The sequence below is a fragment of the Apodemus sylvaticus genome, chromosome 12, assembly GCF_947179515.1.
Source record: "Apodemus sylvaticus chromosome 12, mApoSyl1.1, whole genome shotgun sequence".
Classification (NCBI taxonomy): domain Eukaryota; kingdom Metazoa; phylum Chordata; class Mammalia; order Rodentia; family Muridae; genus Apodemus; species Apodemus sylvaticus.
This window is the reverse complement of record NC_067483.1, coordinates 60,448,333-60,467,822: the sequence shown is the minus strand read 5'-3', so window position 1 is coordinate 60,467,822 and position 19,490 is coordinate 60,448,333. Positions and strand designations below refer to the sequence as shown.

General features: G+C 47.2%; 1 protein-coding gene across 2 annotated transcripts in view; it reads left to right on the top strand.

Annotated features, from left to right (window-relative positions):
• The window catches only part of Lamc2 (laminin subunit gamma 2), an 80,303-nt gene that overhangs the window by 44,852 nt on the left and 15,961 nt on the right, over positions 1-19,490 (top strand). For both annotated transcript variants that reach the window (XM_052200731.1, XM_052200730.1), the window contains exons 6-14: positions 1,930-2,028; positions 4,803-4,939; positions 6,496-6,618; positions 8,398-8,587; positions 11,944-12,056; positions 12,935-13,153; positions 13,760-13,942; positions 15,408-15,653; positions 17,738-17,883. In XM_052200731.1, the coding sequence (XP_052056691.1) occupies positions 1,930-2,028; positions 4,803-4,939; positions 6,496-6,618; positions 8,398-8,587; positions 11,944-12,056; positions 12,935-13,153; positions 13,760-13,942; positions 15,408-15,653; positions 17,738-17,883 (1,456 nt within the window). The remainder of the gene's footprint in view (positions 1-1,929; positions 2,029-4,802; positions 4,940-6,495; positions 6,619-8,397; positions 8,588-11,943; positions 12,057-12,934; positions 13,154-13,759; positions 13,943-15,407; positions 15,654-17,737; positions 17,884-19,490) is intronic.

The window sequence follows — 19,490 nt, the reverse complement described above, 5'->3', positions numbered from 1 at the left end:
AGAGGCACTGTGGCGTGTTTCAGCATGGCTGCCATTATACACCACTGCTGTTGCTGTGGCTGTTCCTGGATCTGCCCCACCTTGAACCTCAAGAATCAGGGATGGTTCCTATTCCTCGTGGAGTCCCTGGTCCTTAGAGCAGTGGATGCTGAGAACATGTTTGCTGGTTAATCTGGATAAGTACTATGGAGGAACGGAAAGACAGAGACTGGGAAGGGATTCTGGATGTGAGCCTGGCTAGATCTAGCATTGACCGGATGGGGAATGCGAAGGTGAAGGAGTCCAGCAAGCTTCAGGTTTGGGCAGGATTTGACGGGGTCCTAGGACAGCCAGAGGGAACAGTGTTCACTCTTTCTCCATTTTAAGGTCTTTGAGCAGAGTTTTATTACTAGGGAAGACAAGCAGCTTTGGTTTTAGACTGATGAGGTAGATACGTGAGCATATGCCAAAAAGAGTGATGGGACCCAGAGGGAGTCCTGAGACAGAGAGGCGGTGTCAGGATCAGATGACAGCTCTGGTGCCTGCAGTAGGAGTCTCACCACCAAGGCAAACAAAAACTAGCGAAATCAGAAATTCCACTCCTAGACAGACATGCGCCGTAGATGAAAATGGATAAAATGCACAGAAGTTCATGCAAACATTCCTCATCATCGCTAAGAACTGGGAACACACCAAATATCTACCAGCTAATGAACAGATAAGCAAATTATGGTAAATCCGTATGAGGGATTATATTCAGCCATCAGGGGGATAATATACTTTGTGATATGGCATGTGATAATATACTCTGTGATATGGCACGTGATAATATACTCTGTGATATGGCATGTGATAATATACTCTGTGATATGACACGTGATAATATACTCTTTGATATGGCATGTGATAATATACTCTGTGATATAGCATGTGATACTATACTCTGATACGGCATGTGATAATATACTCTGTGATATGGCATGTGATAATATACTCTGATATGGCATGTGATAATATACTCTGTGATATGGCATGTGATAATATACTCTGTGATATGGCATGCACAGAGCTTGGAAACTTACGGTATGTGAAATAAGTCAGTCACAAAATGGCCACATATGGTTTGATTTCAATGATAAGAAATATCCAGAGTAGGCAAATCTACTGAGACAGAAAGTACATTAGTGGCCTTATCCGGCTAGGGGTGGGAGTTAAGAGGGTGTGGCTTGGTTCTTTTAGGAACAGAGAAAATGTCTGAGATCTGTTCTTTGTGATAATGATCATATGACTTCCGAGAACTGATTACAAAGCAGTGAGACTGTTCACAGTATGTGGGTGAATTCCGTGGTAATGAATTATATCTCAGGAGAGGCCTTATCAAATGGAAGACCCTGAACATACTGCAGTAGGAGTACACAGACTCTGACATCCTAAAAGACATTATTGAGTTAGACTATCTAGAAATAAATTATGGGGCTGGGGAGCTGGCTCAGCAGTTAAGAGTGCCGACTGTTCTTCCGAAGGTCGTGAGTTCAAATCCCAGCAACCACATGATGGCTCACAACCATCTGTAATGAGATCTGATGCCCTTTTCTGGGATATCTGAAGACAGTTATAGGGAGCAAGCAGGGCCGGAGCGAGAAGCTACCGTGTACTTACATATAATAAATTAAAAATAAGAGAAATAAATTATGTATTTATTTTTAAAAAGACTAAACCGTCTAGTAATGACCTTGGGCTGCACTTTAGTGCACTCTTCTCTTTTCAGGTAGGTAGCCAAGGGTTCACTGGCCACTGCCCCATTGGCTTAAATAAATGTGTCCTTAAAGGCGAGTAGAGTTCAGCATGGATGTGAACAGCCGTGTGATGCTGCTGGCTCGGGCAGTTTTGCATGGACGACTGTGAAGCACTGGAAACTAGTCCCTAACTTTCTTCTTTTTGTTTGCTCAGAGATTCCAAGTGTGACTGTGACCCAGCTGGCATCTCTGGACCCTGTGATTCTGGGCAATGTGTCTGCAAACCAGCCGTCACTGGAGAACGCTGTGATAGGTCCGTGCGAACCGGGCTTTGCCCCACCCCACCCACCCCACCCACACCCAAGGCTTGAGGAACAGAGCTCTGGCACCTGGTGTTTAAGAATGAATCCACCTAGAACAATTATGGGAAGTGGATTCTTAACAAATGTTGAGGACTTCTTTCTCCCTGTCCTCAAAGGCCGATCTTAAAAAACAATCACCTGGCGGTGGTGGCGCACGCCTTTAATCCTAGCACTTGGGAGGCAGAGGCAGGCAAATTTCTGAGTTTGAGGCCAGCCTGGTCTACAGAGTGAGTTCCAGGACAGCCAGGGCTATACAGAGAAACAAACAAACAAAAACAAAAACAAAAACAAAACAAAACAATCAAAAAACAACAAACAAACAAACAAATAAAACAAAAGCAAGAAACCATTCATTGCAGTCCATCCTCTGCTTTGGGTCCCTTCTGTTTGTTTTTCCTGTGACAGAGGCAGAGAGCCCCAGAGAGTCCCCTTGGCAGCTGGCTGGGACTCCCAGGTGCTTAGATGCTAGGTAGTATGCAATAATGAGATCATGTGACTGAAGTGGATCTTGGGAAACGCCTGGCCTAATTAAACACGTTGAGGAAAATCCTTGTAACAGGGACCATGGCAGTCTGTGGCCATATATAACTACTGTATACCGAAAAGGAACCGCCCCAGGGAGGGGACGGTAGTTACACGCACGCACATGAACGGGGCAGCGCGTCAGAGCCCTGTGGGCCCGAGCCCTGTTGGGGCAGGTGGAGCGGTGAGGAGCCATTGGCCCTCAGATGTTGCCTCAGGACATCCCTTGAGTCCAAACTGCCTTCCCACTAAAGTCTCCTCTCCCCGAGAGGGCTGTGAGCAGAGGGGCTGCGAGGGTGGCCTGGCAGCTCAAAGCCTCCCCCTCAGTTCCTTAAAAGCAAGCAAGCGTTTTCCTGGCACCCTGCCAAACGCTTCTACCTGGTGACGGAACGTCAGAGCGCATTCCTAGCCTGTGTTCTCAGGGGTTCCCCCCCCCCCTTCCTTGCTAAAGAAAGAGAAATAAATAGCTTGAATGTTAAGAAAGCAGTCACGTTTTTAAAAGCTTTGTGTGCATTGTCTGGGGAGGCACACTGGAGCGATGGCTCACCAGTTAAGAGTACTTGATGCTCCGTCAGAGGGTCCCACCTGGGAGTCCTGCATCCAGTGGTTCACAACCGCCTGAATCTCAGACACACACACACACACACACACACACACACACACACACACACACACACGATTTGAGACAGTCTTACTCTTTAACAGAGGCTGGGCCTACACCTCATTATGTTGCCAGGATAGCCTTGAAGTCATAGCAATCCTCCTGCCTCATCCTTCCAAATGCTAGTATTATACTACTTCCGGCTGGAAAGCCATTTATTTATTTATTTACTTAGTTACTTATTTTTTTTTGATTTATTTATTATTATTTGTGAGTACACTGTAGTTATCTTCAGACAGATCAGATCTCATTATGGATGGTTGTGAGCCACCATGTGGTTGCTGGGAATTGAACTTAGGACCTTTGGAAGAACAGTCAGTGCTCTTAACCGCTGAGCCATCTCCCCAGCCCCACTTACTTACTTATTTTTACTGCTTTAAGACACGGTTTAGAACTCGCTACAATAGCAGAGGGGTGACCTAGAACATCTGATCCTCCTGCTTCTATTTCCCAGGTACTGGGATTACAGGCATGTGCCACGAAACCTGTCTTTGGAAGCCTTTCTAATTCTAGAATATGATACAAAATAGGCAGCTACATAAAGCGACAATTGCCATCATCACACTTATTGTGATGTGTGTGTGGATCTCTGCTAACAATATTCTATCCCTGCGACATCAGTGGAGTGGCCATCGCTGGGCGGTATGCCGGTCCTCCTTGCTTTTCTTCATCACTGGTCACCCCTCAGCATCCTAAAGTCTTTCAGTTGCACACGGCTGTTCCCTCCCTCATCCTCCCCTTGCTGTGGGTTTGAATCCTGCCTCAGGCCTTTTATCCTCCTCACCCCAAAATATCAGAAATAATTCCTAGCTCAGAAACTATCTTCAGGGGGGAATAAATGAAGGAGTCGACTTAAGGTGCCTACGGGCTGGTCCTGTCTCCTGTGGAGAACTCGGGAGCCTTCCTTCCTGAAGCCTCAGAGCTCAGCCTTGCCTGGCAGCCGTCCAAAGGGAAGCTGCCCGAGGGCTTGGGCTGGGAGCAGGGCTGGAATGCCAGTCAGCACTTGGCAGCTTTAGGGAGTCTCCAGATTTATCTTTGTTACTGGCTCTTTCCACTACGGGCCAGGACTAGGTTATGACGAACATGGCGCTAGCAAATACTCCAAGGTCTTGGGGATTGGGACAGTTGAGTAGGTGCTGAGGTAAGAGCCTTGTCTTTCTGGTCCCCACTTCCCCTCCATTAAACTCTAGCTCCAGGGCAGGTCTGCTCTGCACGAGCTGTCACATCCCTCCTATACTACCCACCCACCTCCATCCCTCACCAAGGAACGTCAGTAATCAGTTCTCCAGACTACCAAGGTTCTAGCGGAGGCAGATAGTGAACACTCTGGTTTGTTGTGTATGTGTTTGGGTGAGGGCGGGGGCTGGGATTCCCTCTCTGGTGGTCTGGAGCAGAGGTTGGATATAAACCTTGCCATTTTCCTCTCTCTGGCTATAATTAATAGTGCCAAGTGGGAGAGAAAGTAGGAGAGGCCGAGTCAGCCATGACATTCCCTGCGAAATAAGAAATACTGTTGTCCTGACTTCTACAATTCTGCTACAGGTGCCGACCTGGCTACTACCATCTGGACCGGGCAAACCCCGAGGGCTGCACCCAGTGCTTCTGCTATGGGCATTCAGCTAGCTGCCACACCTCTGCCGACTTTAGTGTCCACAAAATCACCTCAACTTTCAATCAGGGTAAAGTATCTCAGTAAAGGGTTTTGCTTTCCTTTTCTTTTCTTTTTTCTTTTCTTTTCTTTTCTTTTTTTAATTTAGCATTGTACAAAGCTCTGTAACTTGTCTTTAGGACAGTGGCTTCCCAGTCACAGGATGGCTTCTCAAGGCATGGCTAATCCACTTCCCAGGTCTTGGAATCACAAAGCTGTCCCATCACTCCCGGCTCAATTTTGTGACAGGGATAGAACCCAGGGCCCCATGTATGCTAGGCAGACACCTTCCCAACTGAGGGCTACATCTCTAGCCCTCTTCTATTATTTTTTTAATATACATTATTTTGTTGGGATAAGACAAACCATATGCCTTAAAAAAAATTACAGCTGGCTGGGCGGTAGTATCGCATGCCTTTAATCCCAGCACTTGGGAGGTAGAAGCAGGCAGATTTCTGAGTTCGAGGCCAGCCTGGTCTACAGAGTGAATTCCAGGACAGCCAAGGCTACACAGAGAAACCCTGTCTCAAAAAAAAAAAAAATTATAGCTAAACAGCATATGGATAACTTAAAAATAACTAAAAAAGAGACAAGCTATTAATATCCCTCTACTTCCCACCCATATCTATTTCAAAACTGCAAAGAATTATTCATATGGAAGAGGGGTTTATGAGAACATCTCAGAATCCACACTTACTAATAACATTGTATTGCATTGAGTTAATATATCTCCTTAGTCAGCTTGCTTCAGAATACAACAAAAATATTGGAAATTGATATTATTTTAGCTAGTTTCAATTTTTGCCTCACTCCATTAAGGCCAGACCTTGTTTTAGTAAGCATGATAAAAACCACAAATTACAGGCAGGTGAGAACAAGCCTTGAATCATAAGCCTGAATCACAGGAGTCCAAAGATAAGAGCCAGACAGAGATAAGGCAAAGGGCCATCGAGAGGGCTGGGGGCGAGTGTGCTTGCCACCAAGCCTGAGGACCTGAGTTCGACTCCCAGGACCCTCATAGTGGTGGAAGAGACCTGACTGGGGCAAGTTGTACACACACACACAGGCAGAGGCACCCACACTGTGGCATGCGCACACATACATACACACACACACACATAAACATGTACCTACACTGTGGCATGCACACACATACATATACACACACACACACACACATTGTGGCATGCATATACACACACATACATACACCTACACTGTAGCATGCACACACATATACACACTTGTGACATGCATACACACATTTACTCACACTGTGGCATGCACACACGCATATACACACTCTGGCATGTGCACACACATACACATGAAATATTTTTACTATATATATATATATATATATATATATATTTTTTTTTTTTTTTTTTTTTTTTTACAAAGACAAAGCTGCTGAGGACAAGGACTGGTGGAGAGGAGTGACTGGGAATTCTGAAAACTGTAAAAGCCGGCAGAAATGCTAAACAAACCCCCTTCGTACTCCTGGGGTTTTTTGGCCAGTGAGAGCCTTGCCTTGCCTAATTCAAGGGACAATGGGAGTGGTCTCAGAGCGGTGTCCTTGTCTTGCAGATGCCGATGGTTGGAAGGCGGTTCAGAGAAACGGGGCGCCTGCAAAACTCCACTGGTCACAGCGCCATCGGGACCTGTTTAGTTCCGCCCGAAGCCCAGACCCCGTCTACTTTGTGGCACCTGGTATGTGAGGGGAGATTTCTGCAGAAGCCAATTGGTAGGACTGCAGAGTCGGGAGAGAAAAGCTGCGTTGGAAAATGTGATGTGGGACTCGTCCCTGTCACTGGGGCTGCAGCAGCTCCAGTAGACAACTGGAGCTTACACCCAGTCTGATAAGTCATGATGCCCCGACACTGTTGAGCCATCCAGGCATCCTGGAGCTCAGCCCCGCTGGGATTCCCTCCTTACTCCCCCATCCCCATTAGCCAAAGGAGCAGGTTTTAGATTTCCTATCAGAGCATGAAGCCAAACTTAATGGGTCAATTAAGAAGCAGACACAAGCCGGCAGTGGTGGCGCACACCTTTAATCCTAGCACTTGGGAGGCAGAGGCAGGTGGATTTCTGAGTTTGAGGCCAGCCTGGTCTACAGAGTGAGTTCCAGGACAGCCAGGGCTACACAGAGAAACCCTGTTTTGAAAAAACAAAACCAAAACAAAGAAGCAGACACAAAGCATGTGGTTTTGAAAAGCTAAACCGTTTAATTAATGTTCATGCATGTCTGTGCGTAGGAATGCGCACATGTGTGCAGGGTCCCTCAGAGGCCAGAAGAGGGTGTTGGGTCCCCTGGAGCTGTAGCTATAGGAGGTTTTGAGCCATACAATATGTGTGCTAGGAAACTGAATTCAGGTCCTCTGGAAGAGCAGAAAGAACTCTTTAACTACTGAACCATCTCTCCAGCCCCAAGGCATGTGTTAAAACTTTAAAATATTATTTGTGATCTGAGTGGCAAAGGTCTGGCTGGAATTTGAATCCTAGTTCATAACCTTCGCAACTGAGCACTTCCCAAGCAAGTGTTTCCTTTTTAAGGTCTCTGAGCTTCAGTTCTCTCCGCTATTGAATGAGAGCGGACGTGCCAGGGGTCAAGAATTACCGTCATCAGATATGGGCAGAGCTGGGGAGGTGGCTTAGCCTGTATGTGCAGTGCAGTGCATGACGACCTGCATCTGGGTGCAAAGAACTCATGGGAAAAGCTGGCAATTGTGGCACAAGCCTGTAACCCCAGCCCTACAACAGCAGGGACGTGAGAATCGCTGGGGCTTGCTAGCCAGAGACACTTGCCAGACCCAGGTTCAGTGAGAGACTATGTTTCTGGTTTTTTGTTTTTGTTTGTTTTTTTTTCCCCAGACAGGGTTTCTCTGTGTAGCCCTGGCTGCCCTGGAACTCACTCTGTAGACCAGGCTGGCCTTGAACTGAGAAATTTGCCTGCCTCTGCCTCCCAGAGTGCTTAAAGCACGTGCCACCACTGCCCGGCAGAGACCGTCTTTCAAAAAACAAAGGTAAAAAGTGATTGAGGACATTCAATATGATATCCAGCCTCCACATGCCTGTTCACATGCATGCACATACATTCATGTTCACCTGTACACATGTGAGTACACACACATAAACACATGCACACAAATACGATGTCTGCTAAGTGTTTGCTAAAATGAAAAACAATATAACAAACGTCACTCTGGCTGTGTCGCCTTGGATCTTTGTCCATCAGACTGTCTATAATGATCATGCCATGAGCCATCTAATAGGTAGAATTATCTTATGTGAAGGCTCCTTCGGAGCTACTTACTCAGCCAAAATACCACATCCGTATCCCATGACATGACTGGCCCTTCTATCAGGGTGGTTTGGAGTGGAAGGTTGGGTGGATTGCATAGGACTCCAACAGAAACTGACAGTATTAATTTGTTCATGCACTTGCCTTCCCAGTGGTGCCACTGATCTTTTCAAAAATCTATTCCACAGCCAAATTTCTCGGGAATCAGCAAGTGAGTTACGGGCAGAGCCTGTCGTTTGACTACCGCGTGGACAGAGGAGGCAGACACCCTTCTGCCTCCGATGTGATCCTGGAGGGGGCTGGGCTACAGGTCAGAGCACCTCTGATGCCGCCGGGCAAGACACTTCCCTGTGGGCTCACAAGGACTTACACATTCAGGTAAGGAGAGGCCACAAGCACACCAGCCAGCTCAAGTCAGGTTGCTGGTTCATGCATTCATCCCAGCTCCCAGCCAGCCAGAAGGCTCTCCTGAGCCAGGTGGGTTCCTAGGCATGGCGTTACATGCAGAGACAGGACGCTGTTCCTTCTTCCCTCCAGTAGCTGGTAGGTTCAAGGCTGTGGGAGGAGAGTGATGTGCAGCCAGTTGGGTGACTGAGATAACGGTGGACACAGGTATTCTGAAGACACATAAAACGTACAGCTGCACTGGGGTGACGGAGAGCCTTGTCCCAAGAAGGTGAGGCAAGTGTGGAAGGCAGTCTTGATGGGGAGGAAGAGGGCAAGGTCAGCAGGCAGAGGAAGTGCACTTGGAATCACCGGAAGTTGAATTCCAGTGGAACAAGAAGTTGGGGGGAGGAGTGAGGTCAGAGAAAGTGCTACAAGTGACATTGGCTTCATCCTATAGAAAGTGACTTTGGAATGATGAGTTCAGAGAGGCAGGGGAAGGAAGCTGTGCCCACTCGGTGCTTTGTACTGTTAGAGGCTAAGAAAGATGGAATAGGATCTTGGTCCTCCAAGAGCATGTGACCTGGTGAGATATAGAACACACCTAAAAGCACGCACGACACAGTCCAGTAGCTGCCTCAGTGCCGGGAAACATTTGTTTTGAAATGAGCTTACTTCTGCCTGGAGCTGTCAAGGAAAGCTTCGTGAAGGCATCCAGTGTGTGGGCTGAGACTGGAAAGATGCACAAGGCTATTCCAGAAAGAAAAATTACAGGGAGACAACCTCTACATGTGAATTTCCGTGAGGATGTGTAGGGTCATTACATGGGGCAAATTTTATAAAAATAAATGAATGCGTGTGTGTGCTAGAGAAGTTTTGAATCCTCCCCTAGAACTGATGTTAGATGGTTGTGAACTACCATGTGGGTGCTGAGAACCACAGTACTCTTAAGTACTAAGCCATCTCCTGAGCCCCATGATAATATCTTTGTAGCTAGAACATAGCATGGATAAGGGAAATGGATAATAAGATTGATGAGTCTAGAAAGGACTTATGAGGCTGTACCTTATGTGCCTTATCTATGCTGGCAGGATGATGGGAAGCCACTGAGAGGCTATGCATCAAGATATGTCACTGGGCACAGTGGCTCATGCCTTCAATCCCAGCATTTAGGAGGCAGAAGCAGGCAGATCTCTGACTTTGAGGCCAGCCTGGTCTACATAATGAGTTCTAGGTCAGCCAGAGATACACAGTGAGACTTTGTCTCAAAACAAAAAACAAAAAACAAACAAACAAAAAACCAGTGTCATGGGTTGGTGAGATGGCTCTGCTGATAAAGGCACTTGCTGCTCAGATCCGGTGACTTGAGTTTGATCTCTGGAATCTACAAGGAGGTGAAAAGAGACCATGAGGTTGTCCTCTGATCTCTGCATGTGTGACACGAGACACCTGCCATGCCAAATGCACACAATAATTCTTAAAATTTTTCAATTTCTGTGTGTGTGTGTGTGTGTGTGTGAGGGTGTGTGCACATGTGAGTCTAAAAGAGGATGTTGGAACCTCTGGAGTTGGAGTTAGGGCAATTGTGAGCTACCTGATGTGTGTGTGGTGTGTGTGTGTGAGGAACTGAACTCTGGTCATATGCAAGTGCAGTAGTTACTGAGCCATCTCTCCAACCCAAATTATATACATATATGGTGTCACCTGCCTGTGGATGTCCTGGAACTCAGAGATCTGCCTGCCTCTGCCTTCTAAATGTCCAGAGTAATTCAAATAAAAAAAAAAAAACCCAAAAAACAAACCCTTTGTGTATGTGTGTGAGTCTGTATATGACATGTATGTATTTGTGTGTGTATATCTGTGAAGGTGTATGATGTGTGTGCATGTTTGTGTGAGTATGTATAGGTATATGCTATGTATGTATACTTGTGTGTGTGTGTGTGTGTGTGAGTGTGCATGTGCAGTTCAAAGACAACCCTCCTCAGATGCCAGCCCCACCTTCCCCCTCATCTGAGACACGCTCTCTGTGCTGCTTGAGGTAACTTATGCTTAGCCTGCCTGCAAGCTCCCAGGAATCCTCCTGTCTCCACCTCCCATCCGGCCATAAGAGCCCTGTCATTACAGGCATGTGCTACTGCACACAACTTGACAAGCAAGTAGGTCTCTGTGCCTGCGCAGCAAGCACTTTACCTACAGAGCCATTTCCCCAGCCCTGGGTAAAGCTCTTAGCTGGACCAGCAGAAGAATTCACAGTGGATGAGTGAAGGAGTTTGGGGGCCAATAGGAACAGAGAGGCAGACTCAGAGCGCCCGCCCACGGGAGCTAAGTGCTTAATTAACTGAGTGCTACTTGGACACCCTTCCCGACTATGACAGCGCTCTCACATCCTTGGCTTAGTGAGCTTATTCTTTGGGGTTCAGCTTACACGCTTTGTCTGAGCTTTCTCTGAACCCCAGGCAAAGTTACAGACCTCATGTGTTCCCACGGTGTTCTGTTTGTGAATCACTAACAGCGCTCGCTGTATTGAATTATTCTGGCTCCAATGGCTGAATCTTAATCATCTCTGCCTGGTTTCCTTTTTCCCCAATCCCATAATTTCCAGGTCAAGGACACACGTCAACTTTGATTTTTTTTTTTTTATTTCTTTCACTAATTTATTCATTCATTGCAGGGCTGGGATTAAATGCAGGGCTGCATCTATGTGGGGCAAGTGCTGTACCTCTGACCTGCATCTCCACCCTCACAACCACATTTACTCAACCAGTCAGTGAAAGAAATGAAAAGGCCTTTCTTATAGTCAATATTCTAGGAAAAGAAACCTGAAGGTTAGCACAGAGGTACAGGCACCATGGTGTTCATTCCGAAGGCAGCTGCAGCTCATGATGGGCACTTGCCTGGTGTGTGTGAGGCCTGGGTTTGATCTCCTGCACTTACAAGAGGATTCCAGGGAGGGCACGGTATGGACAGATGGAAGGAATCAGTGAAGCGTGCCCAGGTCACAAGTAAATCCCTTAAGAACAAAGCTTAGATTGAACAGTAACTTTCCAGGGCCAGACCTCGGGAAGTGAAATGTGTCTAGTATTGGGTTATGCAACAGTAAAGAATACCGTGTGTCTGAGGGCTTGGGACCAGCTTTTGCAGTGGTCCCTGGGAATATATACACTAACACACCCTCCACTGCCTCCTGTGGGATTCACCCTTCCACGGAGAGAGAAAACTCCAAGCTTCTGTCTCCTAGAAAACTCAAAGCTAAAGCTTAACTGTTCTTGCTTACTTGGACATAATTTGTATCTGATAGCAGTGTCGCATGACTTGAATTTGTAAGCTTCGAAAAATGTTCGATTCTGCAGATTGAATGAGCATCCAAGCAGTCACTGGAGCCCCCAGCTGAGTTATTTCGAGTATCGAAGGTTACTGCGGAACCTCACAGGCCTCTTCATCCGAGCTACGTACGGAGAATACAGTAAGTGACCAGGAAGGAGCAAAAGACCTCATCCCTGGTTTTAGCTTCATCTGCTTCGGAGGTCTATGGTTAGGCTCCGGTCAGGAAGATAAGCTCACTTGATTGGTTTTACTCAGAAATCCTGAGTCTGTGTTTTATATTCTTTTTCCCTAAAGGGAATGTTTTCTCTAGCGAGAGGTCAGCTCTTATGAAAAGTGGATGATACTCCTTTGCTAAGAGACTCTTCAGTTCGGTTATGTGGAGGGAACAATCTACAGCTAATGGACATACCCTCTGTTAATTCCCTTTTGTGAACTTTCTATGCTGGGCCTTCTAATCCTACCTACAATTATTTAAAGGGTCGGGGGAGTGCTCCACACTTCTAAACACTGACTAAAGAAGGGTGACTGCCTGCAGTGCCCATGTTCCCAGTGCCACAGATACAGCAGAGCGTAGGGAGGATGACATCCAGTAGTTTGCTGAACTGTTACTATTTCCCAGGTTCGTTATGCCAGGTGGTGTCTCATGTAATTCTCACAACAAACCAGGAGGGATAGACAATACTATCACCTCTCCTGAAAACTGAGAACAAGGAATTTGCCAAGTTCACACAGCTAATATGGGTTCAGCCACAATCTAGACCCCAATTTTTCCGATTCCAGAGTACAGACACCAGCTGCTATAGCTGTCCATGTACCATGATGTGTGATCACCACCTGGTAAAGAAAATAAAACCCTGGATGCTCTTGAATGGCAATGGTAAACCAGGTTGGCCCTGAGTTGGCCAAGATCCTCCTGCCTCTGCTTCCCCAAGTGCTGGGACTACAGGCCTGAGGAAGCCACCACGCTCAATTGTGATTTCAGACCTTGTCACTTCTAATGTCTTCTTTCTATTGCAGGTACAGGGTACATTGACAATGTGACCCTGATTTCAGCCCGCCCTGTCTCTGGAGCCCCAGCACCCTGGGTTGAACGTTGTGAATGCCCTGTTGGGTACAAGGGACAATTCTGCCAGGAATGTGCTTCTGGGTACAAAAGAGATTCGGCAAGACTAGGCCCTTTTGGCGCCTGTGTTCCCTGTAACTGCCAAGGGGGAGGAGCCTGTGATCCAGACACAGGTGAGTGAAATGACATCTGGACCAGGTGCCTCCGGGTACAGGTGGTGGAGTGGATCTCCCGTAGAAGCAAGGGCAGATGGGGAAGAAATATCACACCTGAATTCACTTAGGGGATGGCGAAAGAATAGGGAGCGTGGGACTGAGGTCAAGGGAGACGGACGTGGTGACAGTACCCTTGACCTCTTTCATTACAGAAATGCCATAGGATTGTGAGCAAAGGTGCCAGGTTACAGGAAATGACTGTCATGCCCCGTACAAGATGTGTGTGTGTGTGGAGGGGGGGGTTGGTGTTGAGTTGCAGGAATTGTGTGTGGAGATCAATTGTGGAGGCAATTTAGGCTCTAAATGAGGGTGGTGACCAAATGGCGTGACCATGAAGGACAGGGGAACAGTGCTATGCTACAGACAGTGAGGATGCGTGTGTCTAACTAAATGGGACAGGTGAGGCTGAGACCCAAGGTGGTGGCCAGGTTTCTATTTGCGTGAGGATGAGATGCTGGGGGAGGCTCTGGGAAGGCTGGGGCCTCTATGTCTGATCCCCACATTCCGTCTACACTGACAGAAATATGTCGTCTGACTCTGCCGTGTCTTCCTTCTACACTCCAGGAGATTGCTACTCAGGGGACGAGAATCCTGACATTGAGTGTGCTGACTGTCCCATCGGTTTCTACAATGACCCACATGACCCCCGCAGCTGCAAGCCATGTCCCTGTCACAATGGGTTCAGCTGTTCTGTGATGCCGGAGACGGAGGAGGTGGTGTGTAACAACTGTCCCCCTGGGGTCACAGGTATGACCAGCACTCTGTTCTTCCCTGGCTTCCTGTCCTGATGCTGCGGGCATGTGTAAATAGCTCCCATTCTGGAGAATTTCTGGGGAGTCCTAGTGCAGGTTAATGTAAATATGCACATTCTAGAGATAGGGATATGTCTGAGCTGTGACTCAGATCAGGGCCCGGTGTGGTTATGGAGGAAAAAGCACAGTGCTGGTTTGTTGACTGTCTTGTGCATTTATTTAGGGAATGAAAGTTTCAGACTAAGTGTGTGGTCAAAGTCCCCCTGCCCTTCCAGGATCTTCCGTAGCCCAAGCTGGTCTTGAACTTAGTATTTGAGGATGACCTTAAACTCCTTTTGAAATAAAAATATTTATTTGTTTTTCTTTATGTGTATGGGAGTAGTCCGTGTACACGAGTGCAGGTGTCCACTGGGTGTACAGAAGCTGTTGGATGCATTCCCCGAAGCTGCTCATAAGTAGTTGTGAACAATCTCATGTGGATGCTGGGAACCCGAACTTAGGTCCTCTATGGGAGCTGGAAGTGCTGTTAGCCACTGAACCAACTCTCCAACCCTGACCTTGAACTCTTCGTCTCTTGACTCCACCACCCAAGTGCTGGGAGTATAGGTGTTTGTCACCATGTCTGCTTTTCTGCAATCCTGGGGGAATCAAACCTGAAGTTTTGTGCATGCTGGGCTAGTAATCTACCCTCTGAGTTACATTCCTAGCCCTAGTTTATGCTATTTCCAAATGAGCTAGGATAAGAAGGAAAACAGTTACCTCTGAGTCTCTTCAATCTGAAAACTAAGCGTTCTGCAGCAGCCTTGGTGTCACTGAAATGTCACTGCCTCTGCATTCCTGCTGGCTTTTACCCACCAGCTAATTAAGCCTCTTTGCGGTGCTGCAATATTCCAGTCTGTGGTGACCATGACCATAAAGTGGCAGTCTCCACTCTGGCCACGTTCATCTGTTCCTGAGGGTACTGTCCCAGGAGCCTGGAAATAATGCAGGTCTTAGTTAGGGCTTCAGTTCTGTGAAGAGACGCCATGACCACAGTAACTCTTACAAAGGAAAACATTTAATTGGGGCTGGCTTATAGTTCCAGAGGTTTAGTCCATTACCGTCAAGGCGGGGAGCATGGCAGCATGGTGGCAGAACTGGTGCTGGAGAGGTAGCGAGAGTTCCACATCTGGATCTGCAGGCAGCAGGAAGAGACAGTGACACATTGAGCTTGGTTTGAGCCTCTGAAACCTCAAAGCCCACCCCCCAGTAACACTTCCTCCAACAAAGCTACACCCACTCCAACAAGGCCACGCCTCCTAATAGCACCACTCACTATGAGCCTATGGGGAATTTTCATTCAAACTACCACAGGGCATCAGCCTGCTTCTCCTACCAGGCCTTAGGCCCCTTTCTCGTCCTGCTGCCCGCGGGGATCCATCTGGTCTGGGCTGACCACACGTTCCTTTCCTCCTTCCCAGGTGCCCGCTGTGAGCTCTGTGCCGATGGCTTCTTCGGGGATCCCTTCGGGGAACGTGGCCCAGTGAGGCCTTGTCAGCGCTGCCAATGCAACAACAACGTGGACCCCAGTGCCTCAGGGAACTGTGACCGGTTGACAGGCAGATGTTTGAAATGTATCTACAACACAGCTGGGATCTCCTGTGACCAGTGCAAGGCCGGTTACTTTGGAGACCCATTGGCTCCCAACCCAGCAGACAAGTGTCGAGGTAGACAAATCATTCACCCTATCTCTTTCTCTGGGTATATGTATGTGTGTGCACGTGCTTGCATGTGCAAGAGGTAGGACTATACCCTAGACAAATCATTCACCCTATCTCTTTCTCTCTCTGTGTGTGTGTGTGTGTGTATGTGTGTGTACATGCACATGTCTAAAGACATATGACCTTGCTTGAGTCTATACATGGGAGCAAAGGCAAGGACAGCTAATATCATGAGGCAGCTGTTTCCATGGCCAGACTGCCTCCTGAAGAACCTGCACCATTCGTTCACCTGCCAAAAGCCTTAAGACCCGTCTCCCCACACCAGCTTCTAAAAGCGGCATTCAAGGCTCTCAATGGTTAAACCTGGGTGGGAAAAGTAAAAAAAAAAAAAAAAAAAAAAAAAAAGTCAGGTTTACATTCCTGAGTGAAAGAGCAGATAAAGTGGGCCCACATCCTATGCCCAACCCCAAGGCAGGTAGGCAGAAAAGAAGCTGCCAGACCTGTCACCAGAGTGCAATAAATGACTCACCGCTGAGCCGGAACAAACCCAAGCGGGGAGGGGAGGGAGGGGTCCGGTTGTAAAGCAGTTTAAGAGACCCTCTCAGGAAGTCAGCGTGATTATGTAGGGAAGGTGCAGCTTTTGTAGGGGGCTGCTGAGGGCTGCTTCAGATCAAAGCGCGACCTGTGTGCAGGTGCGGTCCTCAGTTCAGCACTCAAGCCTCAGAGTGCGCAGCCACGTTCAGCCCCTAAACACGGTCACACAAAGGCTCCACTTAGACTTGTGCCTGTTATCAGGTCCTGACACCGGAATGTCTACCTAGCGGTGCTTGAGGCCCCCTGTGACCGGGTGGGGTGGTTCAGGTTTATAATCCCAGCACTCAAGAGGTAAAGGCAGGATGATCCTGAGCCAGAGGGTAGCCTGAGTGTCTTAGTCAGAGTTTGTATTCTTGCACAAACATCGTGACCAAGAAGCAGGTTGGGGAGGAAAAGGTTTATTCAGTTTACATTTCCACACAGCTGTTCATCACTAAAGGAAGTCAGGACTGGAACTCAAGCAGGTCAGGAAGCAGGAGCTGATGCAGAGGCCATGGAGGGATGTTCCTTACTGGCTTGCTTCCCCTGGCTTGCTCAGCCTGCTCTCTTATAGATCCCAAAACTACCAGCCCAGAGGTGGTACCACCCACAAGGGGCCCTGCCCCCTTGATCACTTATTGAGAAAATGCCCCACAGCTAGATCTCATGGAGGCACTTCCTTAACTGAAGCTCCTTTCTCTGTGATAACACCAGCCTGTACACCTGAGCTACTGAGCTAGATCCTTTTTAAAAGTAAACAAACACATAAATAGTGCATAAATTAAAACTCTTCCATTGTTCTAGATTTCATTAAAATTAGACAATATCCTTTACTGTGCTATCGAGTGCCTGCCGTGTGCCTGCGGTTTGCACCTCAGTACTAAAGTAGCAGCGCCAAATAAGTGCGAGCTCCTGGGGAATTCATATACTAAAAAGGAAGAGGTATGGGAACTATGCATAAGTGACGGCAGAACGCTTAGCTCCGAGAGCAGTGAGTGACCTGGAGAGTCACTGGTACATCCTTGTCTTGGAAACAGAGCCTATGGGGCTGCTGCCTCCCCTCCCCTTCCCTGCAGTGGGAAGAATAGAACACTGGCTCTTCTGAGCTCTCATGGCAGTTTCCTGTTATTTGGTCTAGGATCTGAGCAATCCTTCTGAGCTTACATTCCTCGTCTATAAAACAGAAGACACTGTTTACAGCTGGCTTAAAATAGGCCGTAAAAAAAAAAGTACTTTATAAGCAAAATCAGGGTGCCAGCAAAGTACCCGGTAGGTTTTTGGCACAAATGAGAGGAGGAGGATGAATGATCAGCTTCCTGGCATCTCTTCATTCTCGCGCACACACATGGATCACGCTTGTGTGATTCCCTGGGCTTGCTTCTATGGGAATGTGCTTGAGGCCACAGCCCAGGGAAGATGGATCTGGACGCAGTATCAGTGTTTTTTTTCCCTTGCTGCACCTCCCATCCTGGGACAAGTTGGGTGGGAAGACACATTTATCGACTTCTTATTTCTAGCTTGCAACTGCAGCCCCATGGGCTCGGAACCTGGGGAGTGTCGAAGTGATGGCAGCTGTGTTTGCAAGCCTGGCTTTGGAGGCCTCAACTGTGAGCACGCGGCCCTCACCAGTTGTCCTGCTTGCTACGATCAAGTGAAGATTCAGGTATGCCACCTTCTCCAGCCCCCAGCCCCAGGCAGTCAGACTCTGAGTGGTTCTGTCACAGATCTGGAAACCCCAGATATCCTGGGGATGGGCCTGGAGATGGGTATTGACATAGACATAGAGATAGTGTGTATGTATGTATAAATGTGTGTGTGTGTGTGTGTGTGTGTAAAGAGAGAGAGAGAGAAAGAGAGAGACTGTAGGAGTGAACCAACTCCCTGATGTCCTCTGACATCCACAAGTATACCCTGCCATGTGTACACATGCACACATGTATGTGCATGTACATGCGCTCACACACAATAAATACAATAAAAAACTTTAAAGTATACTAAAACATTGTGCATAATAATTTTATGGTAAGTTTACATTCTCATCTGCACTATTTTTAGTATCTTCTGGCAGATCCAGTCTTACTTGGGCTTGTGACAACTTAGTGACTCTGGAGGGAAAAAGCATTCTAGATTCAGTTTTCAAGGGTTAATGTCTGAAAGTACTCGTGATTTTTCTAAGTGGCCTGGACACATGGAACTGGGACTGCTGCTCATGTCCCCCAGAGTCTGAGTCCTCTTTCATTTGCCCTGGTTAGTTTTGTTTTCTTTTGTTTTTTTTTTTTGTTTGTTTGTTTGTTTGCTTTTTGTCAACCTGACACAAACTAGTCATCTGGAATATGCACCCTCACCTAAGAAAATGCCTCCACCAGACTTAACTGTAGGCAAGTCTGTGGGACATTTTCTTAATTAATGACTGATGTGGGAGGGCTCAGCCCGCTGTGGGTCAAACTCCTGAGCAGGCAGTCCTGGGCTGTGCAGACAGCAGACTGAGGATGCAGACTGTAGAGCAAGCCTATGGTAAGCCAACAGTGATCTTCCATGCCGTCTGCTTCAGTTCCAGCCTGGAGTCACCGCTCTGACTTCTCTTTATTATTATGGGCTTTAAGCAGTTAGTTGCAATAGACACTTTTCTCTCCAAGTGGCTTTTGGTTATGCTGTTCATCACAGCGACAGAGAGCAAATTAGGACAGCAATGCAGTGTGCCTCTTCCCAGCGGGATCCCCTCCTGCTCCAAGAGATGTCCTTATACACCAAGTCCCAGAGCAGATCTCAGTGAGTTGGGTATAATCCCAGCATGCAGAAGACTGAGACTCAAAAAATAAAATGATAAAACTAAACTTTGAACTTTAGAGATGAATATACTTGATATTAATTACTAATCATTCTTTTCTAGAAGGTACAATAAGGGGAAATTGAACTTCATATATAGAACACACTCAATCTGGTTTTTAAATTTTTTAAAATTATTTTTTTAAATGTGTATGGGTGTTTTGCTGGCATGTCCGTCTGTCTGTGAACTTCATGTGTGCCTGGTGCCCACAGAGATCTAAAGAAGGAATCGGATCCTTTAGAAATGGAGTTACAGCTGGACAGTGGTGGTGCATGTCTTTAATCCCAGCACTTGGGAGGCAGAGGCAGGCAGATTTCTGAGTTCGAGGCCAGCCTGGTCTACAGAGTGAGTTCTAGGACAGCAAGGTCTATACAGAGAAACCCTGTCTTGAAAAAACAAACAAAAGAAAGAAAGAAAGAAAGAAAGAAAGAAAGAAAAGAAAA